This window comes from Notechis scutatus, chromosome 1 (assembly GCF_049901735.1).
Source record: "Notechis scutatus isolate UNSWTSFEM ecotype Mainland chromosome 1, rNotScu1.2, whole genome shotgun sequence".
NCBI lineage: Eukaryota > Metazoa > Chordata > Lepidosauria > Squamata > Elapidae > Notechis > Notechis scutatus.
The window spans coordinates 163,548,096-163,572,797 of record NC_142009.1 but is presented as its reverse complement, the minus strand read 5'-3'; the positions used below and the strand labels follow the sequence as shown (position 1 = coordinate 163,572,797).

General features: G+C 42.1%; 1 protein-coding gene across 4 annotated transcripts in view; it reads left to right on the top strand.

The window, feature by feature from the left end:
• HDAC4 (histone deacetylase 4) overlaps window positions 1–24,702 on the top strand; it is a 200,868-nt gene that overhangs the window by 127,082 nt on the left and 49,084 nt on the right. For all 4 annotated transcript variants that reach the window (XM_087949352.1, XM_087949355.1, XM_087949354.1 and 1 more), the window contains 2 exons: window positions 9,466–9,599; window positions 11,774–11,894. In XM_087949352.1, the coding sequence (XP_087805478.1) occupies window positions 9,466–9,599; window positions 11,774–11,894 (255 nt within the window). The remainder of the gene's footprint in view (window positions 1–9,465; window positions 9,600–11,773; window positions 11,895–24,702) is intronic.

The following is a 24,702-nucleotide window of genomic DNA, read 5'->3' as shown; positions in this document are numbered from 1 at the left end:
CCTGCAGGCTGAGTGCATTCTGAATACCTCCCTTTCATACAGGATGCCAGCCCCTGCATGCTTGCTGCTTCCTTGCTGACGGGGCAGGGCTGAGGCAGCTGTGTGGTTCCTTGCTGGCTCCAGGGCAGCCCTGCTGGTCAGATCTAAGGCCAATGCAGCAACCAATGCCATCTGTGGTCCAGGTGCGCTGCTCAATCACATGCTCTGGCCTTACTGTTTGAGTGTAGGAAGCCTTCAACTGAGCCAAGAGGCATTGCAGGGACAGACCCTCACATCCATCCCCCCAGAATTTGCCACACCAGGGGAAGAGTGAGATCCCGTTGTCCCGCAGACCCTGCCTACATACAGATGGGGCACTTGGAAACAGGGGGATCTTTGAAGGCAATCCTGTTGCTGCGCCGCCGCTTTCTTCAGCTTGGATGGAACCAGGACACCCAAGCTGCTGGTGGTGGCAGGAGTCACGGTGAGCCATGTTAAGCCTGAATTCCCCAACGAGTGTTAAGGAAAACAAACTAAACAGAATGTGTAGCGTAGTCAGATAGGCAGACAGGTAAATGTGTGAGATAAGTTTGTATTTTAGTTAACACGCAGTAAAAAGTACAGATACGCTTGTGCTATCAAAAATATAGTTTATTCCATTAGGAATTTATAGCATAGTCAAAATAAACGGTCCATTAGTCATGTATCATTTCAGTCAGTCCAGTCGAGGATACTCAATTTGCAAAGTCCGTGTTGAATAGCCAATGTCAGTTCACTTACAATAAATCAGTCCATATTATCTTTTCTCCCCCTTGAGAAATCAATACTCCTTTCTCTCCTCCGTTCCAGTAAGGAAAAACGCAGTCATCAATCCATCCAGTAATTAGGGATCATTAAGCCAGAGAGAGAGCTGCAATTGACTTGCTTCTTTTATGGTGCTTTTACAACCACACCCTTAATTACATTCTTGTAGTTAAAGTTACACACACTTTAACCAACCAACCATGATAACTTATTTATTATTTTTACCCAAACCAGTTAGGGTAAACAATGTTATCCCTAACATTCTCCCCTTTTGGGTAATAATAATAATATTATAATAATATAACCATTTACACCTTTAAATCATAATTGTTACAACTCTCTTTAAATTTTACTACACCTTGAGCTTTTGTAAACTGGTCTGCAATGTTTTCTTCCGTCATGCAGTAATCTAGTTTAATTAGACCATTTTCACAGATTCTCTAACATTTAAGTATCTTAAATCAGTATGCTTTGATCTAGTCTTTACAGCAATATTAGTAGCTAACTGTATGGCTGCCTGGTTGTCCTCGTACACAATAATGGAATCTTTAACAGTTATACCCATGTCTAATAATAACTGTTTGTACAGAATTAACTCAGTGCATAGTAATGACAGACATGAAAATTCTGCTTCCATCGTGGACAAGCTGATATGCTGTTGTCTGATTGACCTCCACCCTATTAGTGTCTTACCAAATAATATAGCCATTCCAGATGTTGATTTTCTAGTGTTTATGTCAGTTGCAAAACTTGCATCTGCATAGGCACTAAGAATCAAATCACCTTTTGGCTCTAGATACAATGCATAGTGCATTGTTCCTTTAAGATATCTTAAAATTCTCTTTAATGCTTGCCAATGACATTGATGTGGATCATTATTAAATCGTGCCAGCTGATTAACACTATAAGCAATATCTGGCCTTGACCAATTGCTTATATATGATAAGCTACCAATCAAAGATTGATAGATGGTCTTATCGAATTTGGGACTTTGAGCATCAGTTTGGCAAACTTCCTGACTCATTGGAGTCTTTGCCGGCTTGCAAAGTTCCATTTTATACATTTTAATTAATTGGCAAATTTTATCTTCTTGAGATATCTTAAATCCATTTGTGGTTTTGTTAATTGTCAATCCTAGATACTTTTTAATTTCACCTAAATGCTTTAATTTTATCTTTTTTGGCTAATAATGAAATAATCTCAGTAGCTTCATTATTGGTCTTAGTAATCAAAGCAATATCATCTGTAAATAATAACAATAATGTCACCGTTCCATTATTTTCTCTTTTAAACATACATGGATCTGCTAAACCAGATTTAAACCCTATATTGTTTAATTCTTTCACAATATATTGGTTCCATTCATACCCAGATTATTTCAATCCATATAGACTCTTTTTGAGTTTCCAACAATCATTGCTATTTGCTTTATTATCATTTATACCAACTGGTTTTTTCAAATATATTGTATGCTGCAATGGTGCATGTAGATAGGCAGTTTCTACCTCTAAATGGTTAACTATATAATTCTTCTTAGCTGCCCACACTAAAGCTGCTCTTAAAGTTGTAGCCTTTAAATTTGGTGCAAATACCTCATCATAATCAAATGCATTTTGATTAAATCCTTGAGCTACTAACCTAGCCTTATAAGTTACTGTCCCATTATTTCCAGTCTTTACTTTGAATATCCATTTGCACCCAATGGATTTTTCTCCTGTAGGTAATTTGGTATCTTCATATACTTTCATTTCCTTTAATGAATTTAACTCTTTTTCCATTGCCTTTTGCCAATTCTCCTGATCCTTTACAGGATACATCCTAAGTTCATCTATACTATTAGGAACTTTATTTACTTGGCAAACTATACTTGCCTGATACCTTTCAGGTGGTCTGGTTACACGTGTTGTGCATCTAGGTATTACAGGACTTACAGGTGGACTTTCATTTATTTCCTGTTCTTGATTATCTATCTCTTCTTGATCAATTATTTCCTCTTCTTCTGGTTCTATTTGCTCTTCGTGGACTTCTTCTTTAATTGGACTTTTCTTATAACTAGTCTTTTCTTTCTGCCTCTTGTAGGGTTCTATAATTACATCATTATCTGAATCTTGCTCTAATCTTTTCCATCCTATATGTTCTAGGAATTGTGCACTAGCACTGCAGTATACTCTAGATGTACCTGGTTCCCAGAATCTATAAGATCTATGGTTTGATTGATATCCAACAAAAAATAATCTTTTAGCTCTATGCTGTCCTTTGTTTCTGAGTTGTGTAGGGATATGCACCCATGCTGGTGCACCAAATGTGTGAATGTAACTTAAATCAGGTTTCCTACCATGCCACAGTGTGAATGGTAATTCACCTGTTGTTGAATTAACAACATTATTTAATATGTGATTATCACACATTATAGCTTCTCCCCACAAATTGTCAGGTAATCCTGAATCAGACAACATAGTCCGTCCCATTGATTGCAGTGTTTGGCCTCGTCTCTCTATAAAGGCATTATGTTGAGGCCTATATGGTGCAGACTTTTTATGTTGAATACCTGCCATCCTAAGTCTACTCTGGAATTTATTATTTGTAAATTCCGCACCATTATCTGTTATAAGAGTTACTAATTTCTTTTTAGTTTTCCTCTCTGCAAATTTTAACCAATTAAATAAATTTATATACGTTTCAGTTTTTCTCTTCATTAGAAAACAGAAACCATGCCTAGAATAGTGGTCCATTATGCTTAATATGTATCTAGCACCACCTACACTTGGTTTTTAGGACCTATTATATCGGCAAATACTACCTCTAAAGGCTCTTTGGTAGTAAATCCATCAACCCTATTTGCCGGTATAACTTTGCTTTTGCTTTGATTGCAAGCAGAACATTGCAAATACTTATTACAAGGTTTCAAACTTATTCCTTTAGATAGTTGAACAGTTCTCTTAATCATTTTAAAATTTAAATGACCTAGCCGTCGGTGTAACAAGTGAATACATTCATCATGAGGTTTCTTATTATCATAAACCGTGTTAGCCACCTCTAAACCATTATCATTTTTAACACATACAATTCACCTCTTAAAGATGCAGTAATTTTCTTACCTTCTTTTTCAATTAAGCAAGTATCTCCCTAAAGGTAACAACGTATCCTAATCTAACCAACATTCTAACTGAAAGCAAATTAAATTTAAGTTGAGGTACATATAACATTTTTCGTTCTCTTTTATATAAGAACAATGTGCAATACCTTCACCTTTTGCTTTCATTTTCCAGCCGTTGCCAATGAGATATGCTGTGAACTCATGGACATTTTTACAAATTTTTGTTATCATTTGTTATACAGTGGGATGCTCCACTGTCAACCACCCATAAATTATTTTCACAACTCCATTACTATACATGGCTAACTCAAAATTTATATTTTTCTTTGATGACTTCCAGTATTCTGACTTGCATTCTGGCGCTTTGCTTTCTTACAAAATCTTGCCAAATGTCCTCTTCCTCCACAATTAAACACTTTTTAATTGCGTATGCAGTAGGTTCATTATCTTCCTTTTGAGGTTGCTCCCTCCTTAACTGATCTCTTTCAAGCCTCCTTCTGGCCTCTTCAATCAATCTGCCAGTGATATCAGTTAAATTTAGGCTTTCTTTAGGTAAAATTTCAAGGGAAGTTACGTAGTCATCAAAACTTTCGTCTAATGAAGATATAATTATGTAGACCTGGTGTAGTTCAGAGAAAATAAGCTCCTTCTCGTGCAGTTCTTGAAAAATGCTTTTCATAGTATTCAAATCACTCAGCATATCACCATTATTTTGGAGATGCATCCGGAAAAGCTTCCGTGTTAGATTTATGTGAGCACCAACGTTATCTCGGACATAAATCCTCTTCAGTTTTTGCCAACACCCAATAGCTGTTTGCTCTCCGGCGTATATGAACAAGTTGCTGATCAGATAGTGTTAGTCCTATGATGCAAAGAACTTGTTCATTTTTCTGTTTAAAGTCTTCTATCTTTTGACTATCTTCCTCTTTTTCAGGATCCCATTCCTCTACGTTTGGTGGGTTTTCAATTATGTTCCACAGACCTTCTCTTCGTGAAGTAGACTACATTTCATAGACCATGAAACATAGTTTGTTCCATCCAGCTTGGATATAAGGGACAAACTTTGTAGACTGACTTGTGCCATGTTTCAATATATGGATATAAAACTATAATTAATAAAAACACAGCTGTCTGTTTACTGTAACGTGTAACAACACAAAATCTCACTTTTTACATAAACCTGTTTTTATCCTAGTTAAACTGACTTTGCAGTCTCTGGGCCCATAACCAGTGTTAAGCCTGAATTCCCCAACGAGTGTTAAGGAAAACAAACTAAACAGAATGTGTAGCGTAGTCAGATAGGCAGACAGGTAAATGTGTGAGATAAGTTTGTATTTTAGTTAACACGCAGTAAAAAAGTACAGATACGCTTGTGCTATCAAAAATATAGTTTATTCCATTAGGAATTATAGCATAGTCAAAATAAACGGTCCATTAGTCATGTATCATTTCAGTCAGTCCAGTCGAGGATACTCAATTTGCAAAGTCCGTGTTGAATAGCCAATGTCAGTTCACTTACAATAAATCAGTCCATATTATCTTTTCTCCCGTTGAGAAATCAACATTCCTTTCTCTTCTCCGTTCCAGTAAGGAAAACGCATGAGTCATCAATCCATCCAGTAATTAGGGATCATTAAGCCAGAGAGAGAGCTGCAATTGACTTGCTTCTTTTATGGTGCTTTTACAACCACACCCTTAATTACATTCTTGTAGTTAAAGTTACACACACTTTAACCAACAAACCATGATAACTTATTTATTATTTTTACCCAAACCAGTTAGGGTAAACAATGTTATCCCTAACAAGCCATGGTCCCTCCTCCCCAGCCAGCCGGCATCACCTGACCTACTCCCTAACTGGCTGGCCTGCCGTTGCAAAGCCTCATCACTCTTCTCGTTCTCATCCTCCCCTCTCAAGCAGCAGCGGGCTCTGGAGGCAATGGGATCTCTCATTTCTTCCCTGGCGGGGTGAGCTCTGGTGGGCTGGATGCAGCTGTCAGAGGCCTGACCCCATGGTGCTCAGTTGAAGGCTTTGTTCCTGCCTTCAAACAGTAAGGCAGCCATGGAATGGGAATCAATTATGCACAGGAAACAATGCGGTCTCTGGCCCGAGTGCGCTGCTCGCTTGCATGTACTGGCTTTACTGCTTGGGCAAGAATGAAACCTTCAACTGAGTGAGGAGGCACCACGGGGCCAGGCCCCTTACACCCGTGTACAACACACCGGAGCTCGCCACACCAGGGGAGAAATGAGAGAGCCCGTTTTCCTGCAGAGCCAGACACTGCTTGAGTGGGGAAGATGAAGAGGAGGAGGACAAGAGCAGTGAGGCTTTGCATCAATGGCCAGCCAGGCAGGAAATAGGTCAGGTGAGGCTGGCTGGAGAGGGAGGATCATTATTGCTCAGGTGGCTTCCACCATCACCGCCAACAGCTTGGGTGCCCCAGCTGCATCCGAACTGAAGAAAGCAGAGGCACAGGAGCAACATTGTTTTTTGTCTTGTCTTCTGGTACTTTGGAAAATAGGTTGAACCCCTCTTCCTTTGTGGCAGTCCCTCAAATATTGGAACACTACTGTCACCCCAGTCCTTCTTTTCACTAGTTTCAAACCTAAATTCCGGCAACCATGCTTGATATGTTTTAGCCTCCAGGCCTCTAATCATTTTGCTCCTCTTCTCTGCACTCTTTCCAGAGTCTCACCATCTTTTTTATGTTGTGGCGACCAAAACAGGATGCAGCACACTGCTGCCTTATATTTAAGTGGTTGTCTATTAGGATTCCTAGATCCTTCTTGCAGTTGCTGCTGTTGAGCCAGATTCCACCTATTCTATACCTGCACAAAGGTTTTTCTTGCCTAAGTGTACAATCTTACTTTTTTCAACATTGAATTTCATTTTGTTACCTGTAGATAGGACCCAGTGTTAAATGTGTTGGGATCCTTCTGGAGCTTGAGCCTATCTTCTGGGATGTTCGCTATTCTTGCCAGCTTGGTGTCATCTGCAAATTTGATGAGTTCCCCTTTCTATTCCTTATCAAAATTGTTTATGAAGATATTGAACGATACTGAGCCCAAGATAGAACCCTGGGGTATCTCTCTACTTACTTTCCTCCATGCAGATGTAGTACCATTAAGGACTACACATTGAGTACGGTTTGTCAGCCAGTTATAAGTCCATCTAGTGGTGGTATTGTCTAGCCCACATTTTTCTAATTTACTGCGAAGTATGTTGTGGTGCACTTTGTTGAATGCTTTACTGAAATCTAATCCTATATCCGCTGCTTTTTGCTGGTCCGCTAATTTAGTCACTTTGTCAAAAATTGAAATAAGATTTGTTTGGCATGATCTGTTTTTGACAAACCTGTATTGGCTTCTGGTTATAACTTTGCTTGTTTCTAGGTGTTTGCATATCTGTTGCTTGATTATCTTTTCCAGGATCATCCCAGGTACTGATGTCAGGCTGATCGGTCTGTAATTTCCTGGATCTTTCCCCCTGCTTTTTTGAAGATGGGAACCACGTCAGCTCTTTTCCAGTTCTCTTGTAGTTTCCCTGTGCACCAGGATCTTTGAAATATATGGTTCAATGGTTCCGAGATCACGTCTGCCAGCTTCTTCAAAACTCTGGGATGTAATGCATCTGATCCTGATGATTTGAACTCATCTAGGGTGGACAAGTGTTCTCTTACCATTTTCTTGCCTATTTTAATTTGCATTCTAGTTTGTCTCTTATGGTTCTTTTTTTTTTGCTAGGTTGAACTTTTTTTTTCTTTTTGTGTGAAGACATATGCAAAGAATTAATTCAGCACCTCTGTTTTCTGTCTGCTGCCCATCATTTTCTCCCATTGAGGGATGGATTTTTCCCCTTTTTTCTTGTTTTTTACATGTTGAAAGAAACTTTTTTTGTTATTTTTTTCATTAGTTGCAAATCTCACTTCACTCTGAGCCTTAACTTGTCTGATTCCATCTTTGCAGATTCAGGCTATTTGTTGATGTTCTGCCTTAGTTATGTGTCTATCTTTCCATTTAAAAAAAAATATTTATCCTTATAATCCTTCCCAGATCAATTGACAGCAACAATTGCTTCTCTAAGATAATTGCTGATGTCTTTCCTCTTTGGCATTGTGTTAAGACACACTCCGTGCTGGAGTTCAGCAAAAAGGTTGACTTTTATAGAGGTAGTCACACTTGCTAATGATCAATTGATCAAGAGCATTTGATTAACAGCACATAGCTGCTATTTAACCTCTTCATGCCTATGAAAGCAGTAAAGGTGTATTTGTTACAGTTTGATTTTTTATTTCTTTTTGTAAAATAAAGGATGATATGGTGTAATATGTCATGTCTGATATTGTATTTACCTGCTTTTAAGACCTGCTAAGGACCAGATGATTTTAGTATGTTCTTATACATAAAACAATAGAATTCAAGGAGGGTTTACTTTCTTTTTCACATGATTGTAGTAGCTTGCCTTGTATCACTGTGTAAAAAATTAAGACACTTTTCCAGTTTTAAACTCTTCTTTTTTTTTAAAGTAACAGCAATAGTAAGCAAATTCTAGAATACAAAAGGCCTGTGAAATAGATCTGGAAAATGAGTGTTTTGCTCCTCAAATTTCAAAAACTTACATTTCTAAATTTAAGAAATGTAAAATGTTTGTATAATATAGAGCTAAAGAAAATAGCTTTGTTGTTTCGGAAATGCTTGCTTCATGTGCCATCAGGATAGTTCTCCAAATAAAAAACCTACTCTCCACCTCAAGCAAATGGGCACAACAATCCAACATATTTCTCCTAGTATTTATATACAGCTGTTATGTTCTTATATTTGTTTACCACTCGAAATCACTATATGTGGGAAATGGGCAGTTTCTAAATTTAATAAATAAAGAAATATACCAAATGATGTACCTGTTCCTTCAGAGAAAATGCAGCACTATCCAGATATATTTTCTGCTCTTGGCAAAAAAAAGAAGGGGAAAATAAGTGGCATTTTTATCATGCTAAATCATGATTTAACAATTATATCTCAGCCATATTTATATCTCAACAATATTTTGTATATCTTCAACAATAATAATGTATGTGCCCTATTTTCTATTAACATTGTAAGAGCTATGGTGGTGCAGTAATTAGAATGCAGCTGACTAATTCTGCTTACTGCCAGCAGTTCAATTCTAATTCTCTCGAGGTTGATTCAGCTTTCCATCCTTCCAAGGTCGGTAAAATGACAACCCAGATTGTTGTGTGCAATATGCTCTGTAAACCACTTAGAAAGGGTTATAAAGCACCATGAAGCAGTATATAAGTATGAAATATAAAGTAATACCAATAAATAGTATTGGTATTGCTACTTTCTTGTTTAAATAAAATAAATTTACTCTAAATTTTCACTTAGCACTGTTAGTAAAACTGTGTTTACATTTTTATTTTGAAATTTGCTATTTCAAATTATCATTTTCCATATGCATATATAATGTATAAATAACATATCCTCTTGCAACTTTATAGAGAAATAAGGTCATTGGAGAATTTGTTCACCTTGTCAATAGGAGTAAGATTGTAGCCTGAATTAATTCATATCCTTTGATGCAGGCCTTGTATATGACACCTTGATGCTGAAACACCAGTGCGTTTGTGGAAACACAAACAGTCATCCAGAACATGCAGGGAGAATCCAAAGCATTTGGTCACGGCTTCAGGAAACAGGTCTTCGTAGCAAGTGTGAGGTAATAGATGAACTAATAGAATGGAGGGAAAGTGGCTTTGGTAGCTTAATCTCTAGATATTACAGCAGAAATTTCTGAACTACCGTGTTTCTCATATAATAAGGCCGGGTCTTATTTTTTTTGAGCCCCGAAAAAATGGCTAGGCTGTCTTTTCGGGGGTGACTTAATTCCCCCCCTTGCATCTTCGGGTGGGCAGGCGGCGACGGCTTGGATGTTGACCTCGGCGTTGGTGGGGCACTTCTTATCGGGGTCAACGCAGGCAGCACCATATCCGGGTGTGCAACAAAAGTACTTCCTAACAGCAAGCCCCCCCCCCCCACCATTCCCCCCCATTTCACATGTTTTAATATAGGCCTTAATTTGTGGGGAGGGGCTTAATTTCATTTCATGCCTATAAAACATGCTGGGACTTCCTATTGGGGGAGGCCGTATTGTTGGAGAAACAGGGTACATCACTGCCGACTGTAATTGTTTTACATGTAAATTATCAAAGAAAAGAGAAGACATGTTTTCTGTTATTCCAGGTATACTTTTAATCTTTTATTCTGTGAGTCAAATCCTAGACTTGAAATAGATCATTTAGGCTAGGGGTTGGCAACCTTCTTCAACATATGGTGCAGAAGCTATACTGCCACTTTTCTGGGAAACTTATTGCTCTTCCCACACCCAGATGGCTGATTAAGTCATTGACAAAATGAGGCGGCAATGAGCACTCTGCCTTGTACGGACTAGGTGAATATATTTCTTTTGGGACCATGGATGATACTGGTGGTAAGGCACAGGTTGCCAACTCCTACTCATGCATATAGGAATCCAGATTAAAGCATCTGTGCCAATTGATTCATCTCACCCTCCATAGGAATACAAGCAGTAAAAAGAAAACCCATACCTCTCTCAATTACTAGTTCCATAGTTGAATTGGTCTTATATCTCAATAATTCAATTATTGAATTTCTGCCTTTTGAAAATGCAGTTTTTCAGAAGTCACAGCCAGTGAATTTGTTGACAATGAGGAAATGCACGTCAAGCATTAGACAAGTTAGTTTCATGCCAATTTTAAGACTTCTATTGATATAATAATATTTGCTGAGTTACTCAGTAGGTGTTGTGGTTCAATTAGATAAAATCACTTTCAGTTTATGAGGCCTGAATATATAGACAAGATGCTTATGGTTGTCTATCCTATGATACGCTCCCTTGACCCCTCCCTAATTTGGCTCATTAGAACCAGCTGGGGGAGGCTTGTGGTGGGGGGAGGTGTCTTCCCTGGATCCGGAGGAGTTTGTCAACTATTGTCAACTATTGTCCAGTTACTGGGTAGTTTATTTGGGACAGGGTGCTTGAGAGGGTGATAATTTTGCAGCTTTGTATATATTTGGAAGACGCCATTTATGTCAGCCCTGCACTATGATTTCACTTCCCCTTTCAAGAAGTTCCAGGTGGTTACTACAGCTTTAAGGTTTTCTTCCTACTGGGATCTTCCTTATTGATTTTATTTAATCAATCTTGATTGATTAAAAGTGGGCCAACTAACATTCATGGTTTGACTTTGACTGTTTTTATCAAACATTTTTGTTAAAAATCAAGAAGTTTAACAAGGCACCAAAGATAGTGCCACTGGACACATGTTCAGGTAAGTTCAATTCTAATGTCAGTGCTATTTCACTCCTATCTTATATGTCTGTCACTTTGAAACAAACCTAATGTTACACTGGTGAAATTCTGAATTGTGTATTTTATATGATAACCATATAAAACAATATTTCATAAAAGTTAAACTCCATTTTCTCTTAGTTGCAATAAAGTGTTATACAATGCCACCTCTTTTCTTTCCCGATGTACTCTTGGTGCAATTTATTTCAGATAATACAATTGGCATAAACATTTCTGCCTCTAAGTCAAAGAATGTCCACCTCACTCCATGAGGTTCCTAGAGCAAAAAATGGTTATTCTTGTTTTTCTGTCTCTGAAACAGCAAGAATCCTAAAATTGTTTAGCATACAATTGTTCAAAATTTCAGAATTAAAATAGAGAAGCCTTGTGAAGTCAGTGCATTTTTGAAGTAATCTCTTTGGTCAGTCGCATTTGTGTACACCTTTATTTATATTTTCTATTTGGGATGCTGCTTTTTCATCAAGGGAAATGGAATTTCACTACTTCCTTTTCTCCTGTAGTGTATCCGTGGAAGAAAAGCAACTCTAGAAGAATTACAGACTGTGCATTCAGAAGCACACACACTGATTTATGGTACCAACCCGCTGAACAGACAGAAATTGGACAGCAGGAAACTGTTAGGTACAGAAAATGTAATGTTACCTGCTTTCCAGTTGTTCATTTGATTTGGGAATCTATAAATATAAAGCTCACTTAATCTAGGAATCCAGATCTTGTATACTTTGGTAGATTCTACTTGACAAGCTTTCCCATAAAGGCATGCTTTTTGCAATTTATTTTTCCTCTTGGGGACATTTTATTTATACAAGGTACCAGTGGTGGGATTCAAATAATTTAACAACTGGTTCTCTGCCCTAATGATCGGCTGGATAGGCATGTCTGGGTGGTCATGTGTGAGGGTGAGCATGGCCAACTCGCCATCACTCACATCGAGGGGTGCCTCGCCACGCCCAGCCTCTTCTCGCCACACCTGGACCCACCTCACCCCTCCCCTCCCAGCCACTCCTTGTCACACCTGGCCTTGCCTCGCTTTCTGGCCATTCACCTTAAATGCCTCAACATATGTATAGTTCTGTAAAAATGTTCACCTTTTTTTTACTTTATTATCTGCATCTACCTGCCATAGATGTACTTTCATGGACCACTGAAAGGAGGAAATGGCTCACATGCTTTGCCCAAGAGTTTGATAGGCAGGTTACAAAACAGACTTTTGAGAGGATGCCACAAAGAAGGGGGGGGGCAATGTATTTTCCAAAGCAGCAGAAGGCAAAACAAGAAGCAATGGATGGAAACTGAACAAGGAGAAGAGCAACCTAAACTAAGGAGAATCTTCCTGACATTATTCAATTTTGAACTCAAAATTGGCTTGAATAATCACATCCAAATAGTCCTCATCAAAGGCTTCAGATTGGAGTGAAATATTAAGCAGAGTGCCATAGGGCTCAACTCCCTTGAATCAGGGAACCAAGGGGTGCTGATAAAGTCTGCAGACTGCCCAGTGTTTGGGGGAGAGGAAGCTGGCTATTACTTTAAAAAGAGACAGAGACAGAGAGAGATAAAAGATGTAAAAAGTGCTCCATAGGTTTGAGCAATGGGTTAAATTAAAAGAGTAGATCTTAAGAGAAATGTAAAATTATCCTCTAGGACGGGAAGCCTGAAAACCACAAACACTTCGTTTGGCAATTGTTCTTGTGGAAAGGATCTGGATGTCCTGGTCAACCACAAGTTAAATATGAGCTAGTAGTGTGATATATCTACTAATAAAGCAATCAATATTGCGTGCATGAGCAGGACCACAGAGTCCATATTATGGGAAGCAATTGCTCCACTCTACTCTGCCCTCATTGAATTCTACTTGGAATACTGGATATTGTGCAAAAAGTGACAATGACAACTAGAAGCAACTTAAGAAAAGTGCTACCAAAATGGTCAGATTGTCTAAGAAACAACGCCCTATAAGAAACAGTTGATAGAATCATGAAATTGGGAAAAAAAACCTACAAAGATCATCTCGTTCATCCAAACTTCTACAAAGTGCAGAGAAAATAATTAAACCATCCTTAAGAGATACATTTAATTTTCCCCTTAAAGATCTCCATAGATAGGAAACCAATAATCTCCATTGGTTGAATTTTTCACTGGTGTATAGATTTTACTGTCAGAAAAGTTTTCCTTATTTTTAAATAAAAGCTAGGTATTTGCAATTGTATCCATAATTTCTGGTACTTATTAAAAGAACTGAGCATGTTCAATCTCCAGAAAACGAGTAAGAAGCATGGAAAGTCTTCAAATATCTGAATTGTTATAATTAGAAAAGGAATAGACTTACTCTCTTTTGCTCCAGAGGGCAACACCAGAACTAATAGGTTAAAAGTACTAAGAATTAGATTCCTGATTGTACTGTTTGCTAGTAGAAGAGGCTGTCATTTGAATGATTGGTTCTCCTTCAATGAATGGCTTCAAACAGAAGCTGGATGATCTTTTTCCAGAAACAGTCTGTACTGAAGGAGGATGGGGTGGACTAAATTATTTCTATAGTTTCGTCCAACTGTGTGATTCCATGGCTTTCTTTATAACTGTCTAGGAAGCATTTTCTGGACAAATATTTAACTTTAATTTTGACCACAGCTTTATGGGTAGAGGGAGGGGGAAGAGAGGGAGGGCTCTTTTACAACAAACACCACAATTCCCAAAATATTATCGTATCTCATACCAATAAACAGTATCTTATATGGGGGCTGTACTGTGGCAAACATTTTCATAAAAGAAACCAAATTCACCCCAAAGGGGTGCAGTGACGGCCCATTCCAGCCTCACTGGCTTGCTGACTAGGGTAGCTGGGGCTCTGCCAAAGTCCCGTTGACTTGCTTGAAGCGTATGGGACGTGCCAGGGGCATCGTGCCTATCCCTAGCTTCTGAATAGTGGGGGGGATGATTAGGCATCTGGTGTACCCGGTGTCTAGGATGGCCTCTATGTCTCCTTGGGCTCCCATCCTGGGCATCACTATCTGTGATTTTATAGCAAAGGGGAAGATGGCCTCACTTACTATCGGGTTGTGTTCATTGGCCTCACTTCTGTCACTCGTGGCTGGTGGGGCTTCCGGAGCCGGAGGTTCTCCCCCTTTTGCAGAGGAAGGGGGAACCTCCACATCTTGCTGGACGAATCTCCCCTTGTGTGCGGGCTTGTGCTGGGTTCTCTTTGCCTTGGGCTCAGCTGGGATTTGGACTTGGAAGATGGGTGCCGGGCTAACCACTCAGACACTCAGTGGCCTTGTTGGCCACACCTGGAGCACTTAATGACCGCGGTTGAGGCCAGTTTTGGTTCCTTGGGTGGTCTCATGCCAATTTGGCATGAGACCGCCCAGGCCGACTGGGCAAAGATCTACAACTTGTGATAGCCATCCAGGCCTGAACACAGTTAGCCTTTGATCTGGCCTACGCAGCTGCCCTGGAGCCAGCAAGAGACCAGCCTGCTGTTTTGCTCCCACCCCCCTGGGCGTGTGCACAGAAGGTGGAAAATGTTGGCATCCTGGATGAAAGGGAAGCATTCAGAACACAGTCAGCCTGTGGGGCAAGATGCTCTCCAGGGATGCCGGCCCTGCAGACACACTGCCTCCTGTGTGCGTGCCTATGGGGCAGGGGCAGAACAGAGGTGGCCCTTTGCTGGCTCGGAACGGCCCTGTGGATCTAAGGCTGACCGCTTTCAGCTCAGATGGCTGCCACCATGTTGTAGTTTAGTGCTTAGTTGGCCTGGGCTGGACTGAGGTACTGCTGGCCGGTCTTTTGCTGTTTCCAGGGTGGCTCTGTGGGCCAGATCTAAGCACATTATGGGCTGGATCTAGTCTATGGGCTTTAGTTTGACACCCCTGCTCTAAGTAGTGAATCACAAATTACCAACCCAATCCCTTTTTCTTTACAGTAATCTGAGCTACTTTATTGGAACATTTAACAAAGTATTTTATTTTCAAGTTTGTCTGTGTGTTTTATTTTCCTAATGGAGGATATAAAATTGATCACTGTTATCTCCGGTCATCTTAAGCTTCCTTGATTGGCTCTGTTTAAATAGATTCATCATTTTTGATTCATCTTTCTTGCTGTGCTCTGTCTGGACAGAGACTTCAGAATTTAATAAGAGTTTGCCATGTTCACCATGTTCACCATTGGAACTCAGAGTGTAATGTATGTGTGTCTGGAATTTAAGTAGTTCAACTTGTGAAGCTTTCCTGACCTGCTCCCGAGTTGCCATAGGTAGGGGGATGGAAATCGCACCTCACAGCTCCACCAAAGAATTCACAGTCAAAACAAGACACAGCCTAGCCAGCCGAATTCAAGGCCATCTCCACAGAGATCCACAGTAGCTGGAGAGAGTGACTTCTATGACCCGGGAAATTGCTTCATTGGGGAATGTGACTGGTGACACACTCTGGGGGGAGAGTGGGAAACAGGGTCAGAGGCAAGGCATGAATTGGGTTGACAGTTGGCTTCACCTAGGTCATGCAGACATGGCGCTCTGAATAAAAAACTGGATTTTTCTTGCTAAATGGCTTGGTCGGAACCCTGACATCAACCAAAAATGACCAGGATTCCTGAGCCCCGACTCTCCTCTTGCTCTCTGATACCTGGGGTGCATGGAGAGAAACTCGGGCCACCATGGTGGAGGACGGAATCTCGAAAGAAATCCTGCTTCTGGCAACCCAGAAGGAGGCAGATCCTACTCCCATCCAGGGAACTACAGGAACCAGCAGCCCAATTGGAACCCAAGTGCAGCCATCTTTGACCATGGAAACCGAGGTGCTCGGGATGCCTGCCTCAGTGACCAAAGCAGAAAGAGATGAGTATTGGTGGGGAAAAAAATCCCAAAGCAGCCGAGACCGAATTCCCCCATCCAACTCCTGTTGTTTGGGACAACCTATAAGCAAACTAGAAGACTGGAGTGGATGAAGGGATGAGATCAGAACCCCAAAATCCCTACTTGGGACTCTAGGTGAATCCTTGGAGAAATTGAGGGAGGAATTCCACCAAGCCACCTTTCGCAACGAGGGGCAGTTGTGTTGCCCAAAAGAAAGGGGGAAGGAGATAGGGGAGAGTGCAACCAAACTTCCAGAAGGGAAGAGAAGCCAAATCCAACTTGCTGAGCTCCAATTAGCCAGCCCTAAGTTTAAGTTGGAACTAACCACAGAGCAACCCCGGGGTGCCCAGGTGCACCTAACCCCCTAGAAAAGGGGAAGCAGATGAGAAGGCAGCCCCCCTCTCAACCTGGCAGAAGGAAACTGAGCCCGAGGCTGCCGCCTCTGGCTCCCCCATGCCACAAACTCCCCTCCACAAACTAAAGTTGATGGAAACTGCCAAGCACATCAAACGTAGGCAGATGGGATCCAACAAGACGAGGGAGTGGCAGTGTTGAACAAGCCACCCAGATTCAGGGGGAAATTTGATGGGGACCCAGATCAGCTAGCTCTATTCCTTGACTCTGCGGGAGTCCATTTAGATCATTATGGACACCTCTACCCATCGCATAGAGCTATGGTGCACGCCATAACCAGAGGATTAGAGGGAGAAGCAAATGAATGGCCCTTCATAGGCTCCCTCCAGCTGCAGGATGTCCACAAATTCCTACAAGAGCTAGAAACCAGATTTGAGGACATGGAGGAAGATCAATATGTGGGTGATGAGTTTCAGAATTTAAAGCAGAGAGGGTGACTCATTAAAGAACACATCCATGAATTCAAAAGAGTCATGGGAAAGCTATCACCCTGGCTGGAGGAGCTACTACATTTTTTCAGAGAAAGCCTAGACAAGCAAATTAGCCAAGCCACCATCTATTAGGACATTCCCAACCGGCTTGCTGACTGGTTTCGAGTAGCCATAAAGATTGATTGCAGTTTGCACACCAAGGACATACGAAGGCTACTGGGTCCTAAAGAGAGAGGACAACCAGATCACAGACCACCTGGCCAACGGGATGCCACTGCAACCCAGCCAGCCCCAAGACCAACCCTCCCCCTAGGCCAGTTGAAATGCTACAGATACGGAGGGATAGGCCACTTTGCATTGGCTTGTGCAACTCCAGCCCCAAAACCCAAGCCAAAACCACTACTCAGTTGGAATGAGGCCTCAAGCATGTCACCAACAAGTCTCGAAAAGCCTTCCAGGCTGTAGAGGTCCCTCCCTACCCAGCCAAAGGGCGGGGAACTCCAGCTGACGACGACCAGTCATCGGAACCTTATGACAGCGAGGACGAAGGGGAAAGTGACCTGATGGTGAGTGAACCTATTCAACCTTTCACCTTCCCGATATGCCGCACAGCCCCAAAAACAAGGACCCAGGGCACTTTTGAAGTCCTAATAGACTCATGCTGCACCAGATGTTTGATTAACTTGCCCACGGTCGTAAATTGGAGATCAGAGCTAAGAAATTGGCCCACCCAATTAAGCAAGTCAGTGGGTCCCTGTTGGAGGGAGCCCACACCACCCACCTGACCGAACCAGTGAGGCTACAGATAGTGGACCACTGGGAATCAATTTGATTCATAATAGCTCCCAAAATGACAAAGATGGTCATAGTAGGGCTCTCTTGGCTTGACAAGTGGGGCCTGGCTATCAGGTGGAAAGGAGGCAGCCGGAGGCTAAGAATAGCCCCCAACCCCCTCCGCACCATGAAATAAAGTCATTGCCCACACAGGAAACTTCCCCTAGGGCCCTACCAGAACAACTGGCAGCCATCTCCAAACAAACCCCAAAGGCTAAACGGATCCCTAGAGAATTCCAGGACCTCACCGAAGTGTTTGAGTGTGATATCCTAACCCCCCCCCCCCATTGTGCAATGGACTGCGCCATCAAAATCATCCCCAGGGCCAAGCTTCCTAAACCCAAACTGTACACTATGGCGCCCCGGGAAATGCAAGAAATGTGCAAATACATAGACAAAAACCTAGCAAGAGGGTTCATCGAGCCAGCCAAGCCATGAGTCACAGCCCCAGTCCTATATAAAGAAAAAAAAGATGGGACCATAAGATTATGCATGGATTTCCATGGGATAAACGGTGTGTGTGTTCACAACTTATATCCCCTCCCCCTCATGAAGGACATGCTGTCCCACTTAGCCAAAGGCAAGGACTTCTCTAGACCTCAGAGAAGCATATTACCGAGTCTGAATCAGGGAGGGAGACGAATGGAAAACAGTTTTCAACTGCCCCCTAGGAAGCTTCCAATTCAAAGTAATGCCTTTTGGGCTGTAGGGGCCACCAGCCGTGTTTATGCAATTGATTAATGAAGTGTTGCATGAGCACCTCTACAAGGGGGTCCTCGTCTTTCTGAACAACATCCTCATCTTTACTGAGACGATAGAGGACCACATACCCCAGTCTGCCAGGTACTTGAAAAGCAAACATATACATCAAGCTGTCAACATGTGAATTTCATTGCTCGCAGCTTGACTACCTGGGATACCAAGTGTCAAACGAGGGGATAGAGATGGACCCAGCCAAAGTACAAGCCATCCTAGAGTGGCAGGCCCCTCGCACCCTCAGATAACAACAAACCTTCCTAGGATTCTCAAACTTTCATAGCCAATTCATTCCCTCCTTTGTGATTCATCTCGCACAGAGGAACCCAATTCATGGCTAAGTTCTGGAGGCAATTCTTGCAGTCCATTGGGTCAACCCAGGGCCTTAGCTCGGCTATTCATCCAAGTACCAATGGCAGGAAGAGAGGTTTAACGCCATGGTAATACCTCAGGTACTACGTGAACTACCAACAGTCCAATTGGGCGGAACCTGTGTTGTTCACAGAGCTTGCTTACAATAATGCGGTTCACAGTAGCATGAGGTACTGCAATACCGTTTCAAGATAGTCAGTATGGACTTTGTCCCAATGCTGGAATACCCAAGGAATGCCCCCCTCAATCAGTTTGACTGATTGGCTGTCAGTGCTAATAGCGGCATGGGAAAATGTCAAGAAAGCACTTGCTAAAGCAGCACAGACCTATAAGCAATAGGCAAACACCGAGCCCCACAACACATGTTCCAAGTGAAGGAGAGGGTCTACCTATCCACAAAATACTTGAGGCTAAAGCTTCCCAACATAGCCTAGCCAGCCGAATTTAATGACCTAAGTTCATGGGGCCATTGCCCATAGTAAAAATTATCAACCAGGTCACAGTGCAACTGAAGCTGCCCCAACTTCTGTGGAGAATACACCTGGTATTACACAGCAGCCTCTTAAAACATGTGGTTGGGTAGACCCTGAGACCCTGATCCAGTGGTCATGGGGGGCAAACCCATTAGAAGGTACAACACATCCTCAACTCTAGGTGGCACAGGAGGCAACTCCAACACTTAATCAAGTGGAAGGGCTACCCCCTATCAGAGGCATCCTGGGTAAAGAGCAGAAACATCCAAGCTGACTGCATCATAGCCAGATTCCATGAAAAGAACCCAACCAAACCGGGGGGAAATCACATCCTTAAATGACACACCTATACTCAAATTGTTTTTGCTTCGCACAGGTTGCCTTCAGGAAGTGAGGGAAGCCAAATGTCAACTCGTGAAGCTTTCCTGACTTACTCCCAAGTTGCCATAGACAGGGCCTCGCAACTGTACCAAGGAATTCACACCTCAGTCAAAACAAGACACAGCCTAGCTGTCCAAATTCAAAGCCATCTCAACTGGCAACGACTGGAGGGAGTGACTTCTACACCTGCAAATTGCTCCATTGGGGAATGTGACTGGTGACACACTCTGGGGGTTGGGAATGGGAAACAGGGTTAGAGGCAAGGCACAAATTGGCAAGGTCGTGCCGACATTGCGCTCCTAATAAACAACTGGATTTTTCTTGCTAAATGGCTTGAGACTCTTAATTCTATTAGAGCCTTGATCAGAACCCTGACAAGCAGTCTCTCTGAGATTAAAAAAAAAAAAAGAATCAGGCCCAGTATCATGTGTACTGACTGACTATAATAGTGAATCCATGCATGAAAGATGCTGCAAGGGTCAGAAATGCATAAAAGATGTTCTTCTATATTCATTGTTGAATACATTAAATAATGAAGGAGACATTATTCATCCTTGTCTTATTCCCTGCTCAGGGCTGAACTATTTATTAAGTACAGGTAGTCATTGTGTTATGATGTAATGGGAGCTGTCCATTGCAGTCATAACTTGTGACAGTAATAAAGCATCATCCTTGATTTTATGACTTTTGTAGTGATCATAAAGCATGAACCAGATCATTAAGCAAACAAATAACTATGGCACCACTTTTTGTGTCTGTGGTGTGCTACCAATGATCATAAATGAACCAAGTTCCGACTAACAAACCCAAGCAAATCAGAACTCTGAAACTAGGATCCTCCTCAAAGCCTTCTTATTCAGCTTCAAATGAAAACCAACTCTAAATCTTTCCTGCAGTTTCAGTATAATTAAAATAGGAAATAACTGCATCCCCAAGTCATGTTAGCCAATTGGGTTAATTGGCAGGCTCTCCGGGCACTCCTTCTCCGACCTTATCTTTTGCCAGTAGACATGACCTTGGTTCACATGAGAAAGCTCTCTGTTGTGTCTAGTAAGGCATTCCAAACTCCTTCCTCTTTCCCCTCTGTGTGGCAACTGAGGAACAGAAAACTGGCTACTTCAGGTTCAGTTCAAAGTTGACAGTCGGCTCTCCCCCTAGTGAGTGAGAAGTATCTGGAAAATATCAAGTACAGACAGGTTACACTTTCACTAGCCACTCCTGCCATCCCCAGCTGTCCTTTTGGCTTTTGTGGATCTTATCTGCTCTTACGTTCTGACTCTTCAATCAAGTGGCTTTAGAGAGGGGGAACCCTTTCACTGTACTAAGTACTGTAGCCTCTCTTTATACAACCTAGAGTCTAGGATTCTTTTTACTCCATAATGGGTTTCTCCTTGAATTATGATGGGGCCAACAACTACTTGAGCTACTAGCCTTAGCTCCGAACCTATTACTGGCTTCCATAAACCGCTGTAGAAGACTGGATGTATTTTTCCAACAGGCGTGGGAGTTTCAGCTCCACCGTGATTGAGTTAATGATCTTTACAATGGAAAAAGGTCCTATAAACTTAGGAACCAGCTTTGTACAGGGCAATTTCAATTTTAGATATTTTGTAGAGAGGTAAGCTTTCTCCCCTGTGTGAAATGGCCTCTGGAGGGAATTGCTTTTTGTTTGCCTATTCTTTTTGCATCTCTGTGGCTTTTGTTAATATCTGTTTTAGATTTCCCCAGGCCTCCTGTAGGGAGTCTACCCATTCAGTCAGGCTCTTGAGGGTACTCAGGCATGGAGACGAACTCCACCCCTTAAAAGGTGTAAAGCCCATGCTGCTATGCACAGTGTTGTTCTATGCCATCTCAGTGAAAAGCAAGTGGTCAGCCCAATTGGTTTGTTGGTAATTGACATACACCTGAAGTACCGCTCTATCATTGTGTTAGTTCGTTCTGCCGCCCCATTGGTACTTGGATGAAAAGCCGAACTAAACCTCTGGGAAGACCCAGTTAACTTTATGAACTCCCTCCAGAATTTGGCTGTTAACTGGACCTCCTGATCAGATATGATTCTCTTTGGGACTCCATGCAATCAGTAAATGTACTTTAGGAACAGCTTCACCAGTTTGTGACTGAAGGAAGGCTGGAACAGGCAATGAAGTGAGCCTGTTTGAAAAAAAGATCATCCACTCTCCAAATTGTTTCCCCCGTTTTCTGGGAGTTCCACGATAAAGTCCATTGCTGTTTCCTCCCAAGGTCATGATGGCTCGGCTACTTGTAACAGTCCCAGGGGTTTTCCAAGTCTTTTTTTTTTCTTCGCTGCACATATCGCACAGCTCTTTACATAGCTTTTGATGTCCTTTTTCATTGCTGGCCACCAAAATTGTCTATGTGCCAAATGCCATGTCTTTAGAAATCCAAAGTGACCAGCTTGCTTGGTGTCGTGGCTTCTTTGCAGAATTTCAACCCAGAGGATGCTGGGGATGTATAATTTCCATGCCAACCCATCCCAGGAAGTTAGGAGTTGTTTGTTGTCCTTTAATCAGGAGTCAGTTTGTATCTCAACTCTTGAGTTTCTGGGTTACTTGTCTGCTCCCCGCTGGTTCACTCAATCGACTCCTAGTCTGTTGCCTCATGGTAACTTGTGCTGCTTTCTGAGGGAGGGGAATAATAGTATTGACCACTTCTTTGCGCTTGCTTTTGTTCTGGGGCATTTGGGACAGTGCATCCGCTAGAAAATTCTTCCTTGAGGGACGTATTTTAGTGTGAAGTCAACCAGTTAAAGTACTGCACCAATCAAACTTGTTTGGGAGAGAGTTTCTGAGGGGTCCTAGGACTTCCAGATTTTTATGATCAGTCCATACTTCAAATGGCACTGGTCTCCCTTTTAGGAAGTGCCACCAGGTTAATAAGTGCCCATCAGACCACACTGCCTATATTTGTTCGGGGTTGGGGAGTTTTCTGGAGTTATAGATGCATGGTTGAAGGTTCCCCTCTTTGTTCCTCTAGAGAAGGACAGCCCCAGATCCAAAGTTTATGTAGCTACATGTGTTGGAACAAATATTGTCTGATACATTTTTTTTTTAATTTATCAAACTTTTATGCCACTCATCTCATTGAAGGCAACTCTAGGTAGGTTACAGAAAGTACGGAATAAAGCATTAAAACAATAAAAAAGTTAAAATTCAATTGAAATAAAGCTAAGCAGGATGGAGAGGGAGTGAGCAAAATGTGTACAGGAGGAGATGGGGTATTGTCTACTCTGTTAGCTACCTCCGACATGCCAGGCCCCCATTGGGATCCCAGATTTGTTGACATAGCTGTTTCTTCAAGGCCTTTTGGAAGACCAAAAGGGTGGGAGTGGATCTAATCTCAGGAGGAAAAAAGTTCCAAAGGGCTGGAGCCATAACAAAAAAGGCTCTTCTTCTGGACCCACCAGCCAAAATTCCTTGGCTTAAGGGGTCTGCAGCACAACCAGCATAGATGGAGTGGGATAATCCCATTAAGGTGATTTGGTTTCTCAGGTAGCCTGGACCCATGCTAAGAAGGGCTTTTAAAGTGATAACCAACATCTGGAATTGAACCCAGAAGCAAACAGGCAGCCAGTGCAGCTCGTGGTGTTGTGCCACTCTAGGTGCCCCAAGAACTCTTCACACAGCTGCCCTCTGCACCAACTGAAGCTTCTGGATTCTCTTCAAGGGTAGCTCCATGTAGAGTGTATTGAGATGAGTAGGGCTTGAGTGACTGACCACAGGGACTTCCAATTTAGAAAAGGATGCAACTGGCGCACAACACAAAGTTGTACAAAGAGTCTTAGCCACGACTGCCACCTGTTCATCAAGCAGGAGTTCAGAAGAACCCCCAGATTACACATCAGGTCTGTCTGGGGTAGTGCAACCCGAATAAGAATTAAAGATGTTAAAGTCCCAGAGTCAGAAGCGCCAGGCACCCAAAGCCACTTGGTCTTACCAGTATTCAAGCAAAGTTTGTTGTCCCACATTCAGACCACCACAACTTCCAGGCACTGCGAGAGGGCACCAACAGCATCACTTGGATCACTTGGAGATGTAAAGCTGAGAATCATCAGCACAGTGGTGGTACCTCACCTCATGGTGACAAATGATACCACCTAGGGGCTTCAAGTAGATGTTAAAAAGGACAGAGTACTGAGCTCTGCACCCCACAAATGACTGTGGACTAAACCTCTCAATCCCTATTAACATCAATTGGGATTGGCCTTGGAGAAAGGAACTGAACCATTGCTAGACTGCTACCCAGCCCCAAACTAAGCAGCTGTACTAAATAATTATTGTATCAAAAGCTGCTGAGAGACCAAGGAGAACAAGAATAGATACACTCTCCCCATCCCATTCTCACCAGAAGAAGAGTCATCCACAAATGCAACCAATGCTGTTTCTATCCCATAACCAGACCCGAAACCTGACGATCTGTTTCATCCAGGACTCTCTGAAACTGCCAACAACCACCTTGTCTACCATCTTCCCTAGAAAGGGAAGGTAGGAGACTGGGTGAAAGTTGTCCAGATTGGTGGGATCAAGAGATGGTTATTTAAGGAGGGACAAACCAGAGCCTCCTTAAAAGGTTCTGACAGTTCCCTTCTGCAGTGAAGAATGTATCACTACCTGAACACACCTGACTGTCACCATTTTGGAGACTTTCACCAAACAGGAGGGACATGGATCTAATTGATAGATGGCTCACTGACAGCATTGAAATCCCTATCCACTTCATGTCCAACAAAATTCAATTGTTCCCAGTTAATCGGGTAAGACCGGCATCTGAAATGCCCTATGCATGGGCTCCAACTGGGAACAAATCCAAATGACTTTGTCCAGGTGTTTCATAAATTTCTCTTCAGGGCCCTGAATATTATCACCTAAACCCTCCTGTCCCTAGGGGGACTGTGTGATTCT